At 57.1% G+C, this 6,765-nt stretch overlaps 1 protein-coding gene across 1 annotated transcript; it reads right to left on the bottom strand.

Moving 5' to 3' along the window:
* Nucleotides 1-557: 557 nt before the first annotated feature.
* TLX3 (T cell leukemia homeobox 3) lies at nucleotides 558-2,693 on the bottom strand. Its single transcript, XM_049858885.1, has 3 exons — nucleotides 2,273-2,693; nucleotides 1,680-1,923; nucleotides 558-768 (listed from the first exon to the last, which is right to left on the bottom strand). Exons 1-3 carry the CDS (start codon nucleotides 2,691-2,693, stop codon nucleotides 558-560), a joined length of 876 nt encoding a protein of 291 aa, XP_049714842.1.
* Nucleotides 2,694-6,765: the final 4,072 nt, after the last annotated feature.

The raw sequence follows: 6,765 nt of genomic DNA, 5'->3' as shown, positions 1-6,765 counted from the left end.
TTAAGTGAAATAGCCATATAGCTAACTTTTTATTATTATTATTATTATTAAATAAAACGGCTTAAATAAAAGGAACGGAAAAAGAGAGGAGGGGACCCAGCCTAAACGCAGGGTGCCCCCGGCCCCTGGCACTTCCCCCAACCCCCGAGTCGGCCGCCCCTCCTTTACGGCCCCGCAGGGGAAGCAGGTGGCCGATTTCTAAAGAAAAAAAGCCAAAACTTTTATTATTTACACATTTGGGCAAAAGTACAAAGTATAATACAGGCGCCCAGCCCGGGGGGTGCGGGCGGGGGGCGGAGAAACGTAAGGCGCTTTCTTTGTCAGGCCAGGGCCTGGGGCACGATGGGGCGCGGGGCGGGGGCTCGGATTGTGCAGCCGCGCGGAGCCCGGGCCCAGCCACCCTCCGCAGCCGGCGGGGTTGCGGCCGCGCCCCGGGCCTCCTCAAGCTTGGCAGCCCCTTTCCCTCTCGGCCCTGGTTTTCCCCCAGCCCGGCTGGGGGCCCAGGGCACCTCGCCGGGTGGAGGCGGCGGTCCGTGGCGACATTTCGCGTGGGTGGGTCACACTAGCGAGGTGACGGCGGGAACCTTGGAACTATCCTCCTCCCAGGGCTGCAGATTCTGCAGAGCGAAGAGTGACGAGTTGTGCAGACAGAGCGGGTCGGGCTGGATGGAGTCGTTGAGGCTCTTTTGGAAGGCGTCGTGTTGCAGCTGCAGCATGAGCCGGCTCGCCTGCTGCCGCTCCGCCTCCCGCTCCTCCGCCGTCTGCCGCCTGCACCAGGGGAGGGAGAGGGACAACACCGTCATGCACTCGGCAGCCCGCGGCTCCGAGGAGCCGGGGACGTACGAGAACCTGGAGGCGCAGAGCCGGTCTACCTCTGGTCCCGCGCGGTGCGCCGGGGGCCCGCGCTTCGGGGGAGGGGTTGGGCTCATTTGGTTTAGCTATGCCTGGGGGTCGCAGGGAGGGGCCCCAACCGTCGCCCACCTGCACGCCTGGGTATTGCGGTTTCGCCAACAACAAAGATTGTTGCTTTCGCGGCAAAACAAGGGGGTATGTGTAATTGACTCGGCCTTCGGGCACCGGGTCACTTGGGTCGGCGGGTGGGCAGACAGGCTCTGCACCGTCCGCGCGGCGCCGCCTGGCCAGGTTAGCCTCAGCTAGTTGTCTCATGCCCTGTCTCACGGCCTTCTTCTTGGATGCGATCACTTCGCAGTTCACGGGTTGCATCAAGCCAGGGACCGGATCAAAACGCGACTGGAGTTGAAATAGGGAGATAGAGGGATACCCGGAGCCCGCGCGGACTGTCGGAAATACGAGAAGTCGAGCTGGAAAGCGGGAGGGAGAAGGAGAATGCGAGAGGCCCCGGAGGTGTGTGTGTGTGTGTACGGGCGGAGGGCAGCGGTGAGAAGAAGCCGAGTGCAGCAGACCGAGCAAAACAAGGAGCAGTGTTGGCGAGGCTCAAGGGAGAGACACAGGGATGGGAACGGAAGGGAAGCTGGGGCGCGGGAGGTGCGAGCAGAGAAACAGGCCTGCAGGAAGGTGAGAAGGGAGGAGATAACATCCGGAAAGGAGTAGGGAGTCGCGGTCCTGAGGGAAAGTGGGTAGGGGGTAGCACAAGGGCGGGGAGAGCGCGAGACTGTCGCGCAGCGCGGGGCGGGTGCAGGGCAGGCCGGGCCTCTCACCGCCACTTGGTCCTCCGGTTTTGGAACCAGGTCTTGACCTGCGCGTCCGTCATTTTGAGGGACTTGGCGAGCGCCGCCCTCTCGGCCGACGCCAGGTACTTTTGGCGGTGGAAGCGCTTTTCCAGCTCGCAGATCTGCACCCGGGAAAAGGACGTGCGCGGCTTTTTACGCTTGGGCGGCGTCCGATTCTGGTAAGGGTGGCCGATACGCCGGGTCACGGTGAAGGGCGTGAGCGCCGCCGCTGCTGCGGAGACACACGAGGCCCCCTGAAGCCCAGCCTGGCCTCTGTTCAGGCCCTAGGCGGACCCCCGTGCCGCCCCGTGGGGCGCCTAGCGCTCCGCTGTTTCGTTGGTCCCGCGCGTCCCCAGCCGCAGCAAGTCAGTCGGGAGACGCCCCCCTTTCTCCCCGGCACAGCCTAATTTCCCGAAGTTCCCGGGTTTCCCTCCCCTTACAGCTGTCCCGGGCACTTAGGCTCTGAGGCCTCAGCCGCGCTAGGGCCTCCGGAATCGTTTACTGGAGTGGAGCGCATAGGGCGCGGCGCCTCTGGCCCCAGGAAGGCCAAGGCCCGGAGCCTGTTTGCCCGCCCTGCTCACCTGTGAAGCGGTCTTTCACGAAGCGGCGGCTGCTCTCCATCCAGGGGAAATTGAGGCCGCCCAGGCTGGAAACAGTGGGCACGGAGGGCATGGCGGGCAGCGCGCTGGGCAGAGGCGGCGGCATGGCCCCTGGCAGCGGCCTGTGCGCCGGCACCCGGATCACACCAGCGGGCGCCAGGCTCAGGTTGACACTGTAAGATCCCGCGTCCTCGAAGGGTGCGCCGAGGCCCGCAAAGGAGGCGGGCAGAGAAGGGTATGTGGCGCCCGGCCGGCCCCCCGGGGGGCCTCCCAGGTAGCTGGCGCCGTCGGGGCCCCGCGGGGCGGGCGCGCTGTCCTGGTCCGGGCTGTTGAGGATCTGGTCGATGCCAAAGCTGATGGGCTCGTGCGGGTGTGGGGTCTGCGCGCTGGCGGGCGCCTCCATCCTGGGCGGGCGGAAGGGCTGGGCTGGGCTGGGCGGGGAGGCGGCTGGGTCCCCGTTATGGCGCGGCCATGGAGTGCCCGGCGCCTCTCGTCGCACTGAAACTTTGCCAAGAGTGCGCGGGCCCGACAGGCTCTGTGTCATCTTTCTTGAACCGAACCTGGAGTTTCCGCTGCTAATTCCTCTCCCGCCTCAGCCATTGGCTGCGATCAACAAGCCTCTCTCCTCCCATTGGCTCCCGGCTTTCAATAAAGGCCTAATTCATGGAAATAGGAGCTTAGGGACTGTTCCAAGGTGACATCATTTTAACAAACGAACAATAGGTCAAATTTATTAGCTAGGATAATGGGCGGCGGATATTAGCGCCCGAACCGCAGCCTCCCAAACCTGAAATCTAACGAAGCTGCAATTAGCAGACGCTCCCCGCTCCTCTGCCTCGGCCGCGGCTCTGCCGCCGCGCGGGGCGGGTAGGGTGCTCAGCGTGTGAAATTGGTGTTTGCTGAGGGTTTTTCGTTTTCTTCCAAATTTTTCCTTCTGAGCAAAAACCAAACCAAATGAATGCTTTCAATTACAATGGAGTTGCAACCCACAAACGACCCTGCGGAACCCGCGGAGGCGTCTTGGACACTTCGCCGCCGCGGAAACAACGAAATGGGCGCACCCCAGGGCGCAAGCCCAGCGTACTCTGCGCGCAGGGTGCGGGGAGCGTCATCTCGTGCCCAGCGCTTCCGAGGATACAGACCCGCGTGGGAAGAATTTGTCCCCTCGCCGGCTTCGGCCGTGGCGTTGCGGCCACTTTGGAGACACTCCCTGGAGGACCGAGGCGCAACTCGCAGGTGCCCACGCTAGCCAGGCCAGGTTTGGCTAGGGACCCCGGATGGTCCGGTGAGAAGCGGGGATCCGGCCCCTCGAAATTCGTTGCCGGATGGACCGGGCTGTGGTCGCGCGTAGGGTCCCTCCTTTGGCGCAGCAGGAGTTGGGATCCTTGGGTTCCCGAGGGGCCAGGGCCGGGGCGGCTCATATTTAGGTATTTAGAACTCTAATATCCGGATTTCTCTGAGTAATTAATGCGCTCAGCGAGTCCCTCCCCGGTCCCGTCCAGCCTAGGCTCTGGGACCACGTACTGCTCTGCTCACGCCCCGGGGAGTGTCCACGCGGGCCTAGGGGCAGACCCGGCCCAGAATACTAGGGGGCGGCCACCCGCGCTTCCAACTGTCTCCCTTGGGGGAGACGTACGGAATCGCTTTCTCCCTACTAATTCTAAAACCGTTAGGTACAAACTGACTGCTGTAGCCAGGCTGGGCCTCTTCCTGGATCTCCCCGTGGGGCAGATACTGGTGAGAGCTGGAAGGCTCGGTTGGCCAAAAGTGTGTTCGCCGCTTTGGGCTGGTCACTTCTTAACTGAGCGACCTTGAGCGAGTGACTCCCGATCTTTAGGCTTTGGTTTTCTTACTTATAAAATGGGAAATAACGCGCGTGTTGGGGGACTGTGGTGAACTGTGAGCGAGATGCCTAGAGAGGCAGAGCTTAGGGCCTGGCACATAGTAGGCCCTGGCGGCAGTGGCTTCCCTTAACCCCACCCCCTCCCAGCATGATGGTTGATGCTTTATTGTCTTGATTCTTGTTTATTTTGTTTGCAAGGCTCCTTATCTTGAATAGCAAGGTGCATTTGTCCTTGGAGGGTGGAGAAGGGTAGGAGGTAGCAGAATGGGGATTCTTCCTCTCTGCCTCTACAACTGAGGGACCACACAGCAAGATTTGCAACCTAAAGCCTGGGTCCAGAGTTAGGCCACTTGTCCACTGTGTGACCTTGGGTGAGTCGCTAGCCTTTGAGGAACTTCTGGGTCAAGTGGGGAGAATGAGGCTGTGGGCTGAGAAGATGAGGAGCGAGGGTGCCTGGGGTTTGGGCCAGTGCTCCCTCTCTTGGTCCCTGGGGACAAGGCCCCCCCCCCAACCAGGGTAGACACCATTGCTACAGCTCAGGGTGTCTCCTGCTTCTAATTGAGGCTCTGCCTCTGTCACCTGGGGATTACTGGATCCTCCACTGCTCTTCCTGGAGCCCCGTTTTCCTTATTTCTAAAACAGAAGAGGTAATAGCTACCCCCAGGGTGACTGTGAGAAGTAAATGAGATGACGTCTATGGAAGTGCCTGGAAGAAACTCTGATGATTATGTAATAACTTTAACAACTGTAAAGCTAGTGTCTGTTGAGAATTTAGTGTGTGCCTGGCACGGGGGTGATCATTATTTAGTCCTCAAAACAACTCTGTGAGGAAAGGGCTGGTGGTGACCCAGTTTTTAACAGATGAGGGAACCGTGGCTCCAAGAATTCAAGTGACTCATAGCCCCCACTCAGGGGCAGGAGTTGGTTCCTCACCAGCTCCACTTTCCTTCTGGCTTCCAGAGCTCTGAACTCTAAGCCTGTCCCTACCCCTTGCCCAGCTCTGCTAAATGGGAGTAATGAGGCCCACTCCACAGAGGTATGGGGCCCAGGATCAGGGAAAGGTGCTGGTGGCTGGCCAGCATAGTTCCCAAGGCATGACCAGTGGCCAGTGCAGTGCTTAAGAACTGGATTCCCACGTCAGCTTACCAGCCTTCGAATTGAATTACTCATCATCTTTGTGCCTCAGTTTCCTCATCTAGTAAAGCAACAGTACCTACCTCCTGGGATTGAATGAGCCCATCTGGGTAAAAGCAGTAAGCATAGCACCTTGGCTCCCAGCTTCTTGAGATCCCCAGCCCCTCAGAGGGCATAGGAGCTTGCATTGATCACGAACCCTCTTTCATCTTAGATGAAAAAAAAAAGAAAGGCAGGCAGGAAATGGAGTCAACTGGGGCTGGTGGCCTCTTAGTAATCCCTAGGACAGTGGTTCTCAAAGTGTGTTTTCTGGACCAACAGCAGCAGCATCCATCACCTGAGAATTTGTTAGAAAAGCAATTTTTTCCCCTTTTTGTATTTTTATTGTGCTTTAAGTGAAAGTTTACAGATCAAGTCAGTCTCATACAAAACCTGATATACAACTTGCTATATACTTCTTGTTGCTCTCCCCCAGACAGCACACTCCTTCTCTCCACCCTGTGTCTCCATGTCCATTTAGCCAGCTTCTGCCCCCCTCGGCCTTCACATCTCCCCTCCAGACAGGAGCTGCACACACAGTCTTATAAGTCTACTTGATCCAAGAAGGCTACGCCTCACCAGTATCATTTTCTGTCTTCTAGTCCAGTCCAATCCCTGTCTGAAGAGTTGGCTTTGGGAATGGTTCCTGTCTTGGGCTAACAGAAGGTCTGGGGACCATGGCCTCCGGGGTCCCTCTAGTCTCAGTCAGACCATTAAGTCTGGTCTTTTTATGAGAAAAGCAAATTCTTGGACCCCAGCCCAGACCTACTGAATGTGGACCTCTGGGGTGGGTCCGAGCAATCTGTGTTTAACAGGCCCTCCAGGGGATTTGGATGCACGCTGAAGTTTGGAAACAGAATATTGTCCATTTCAGCCAAATTTTAAAGCATCTCGTTAATACTTTTTGGGAAGATTCTCTCATTTAAAACTCATCTGAATCTGTGATAATGTCCCCTGATTTTTATTCTCAGTGTTACTCATTCGTGCCTTGTCTTTATCATACATGCCAAAGGTTTGTCCGTCTTACTGGTCTCAAAGAAAAGCCTTTGATTTTGTTATTCTCTTTTTTACATCATCTATTTCATGAATTTTAAAATTTTATTTTTATTAATTTCTTCTACTTTGTTTAAGTGAAAATTTAGTTCATCTTGGCCAATTTTTCTTATTTTCTAAATACATGCATTTAAGGCCATAATCTGAGCACTGCTTTTGGCCAAATATATTTTGATGTGTATTTGGTGTCCCTGAGATTGTAATTTTCTGCCACCCATTCTCACCTTTGAGCAATGAGACACACATGCACAGACACAGACACACAGACAGACACACACACACAAAGGGCGGGGTGTTCTAAGAACTGGGACCTGGGGGACGAGGACTCCTGGGGCCAGAAAGGCTTTCAGGACGCAGCACATCCTTTGCTATGGAGAAGCTGGGAGAAAGGGGCAGAGCTGGTGAA

This window comes from Elephas maximus, chromosome 2 (genome assembly GCF_024166365.1).
Source record: "Elephas maximus indicus isolate mEleMax1 chromosome 2, mEleMax1 primary haplotype, whole genome shotgun sequence".
Classification (NCBI taxonomy): domain Eukaryota; kingdom Metazoa; phylum Chordata; class Mammalia; order Proboscidea; family Elephantidae; genus Elephas; species Elephas maximus.
The sequence above is the reverse complement of the archived record's forward strand: the minus strand, read 5'-3'. Positions and strand labels throughout refer to the sequence as shown.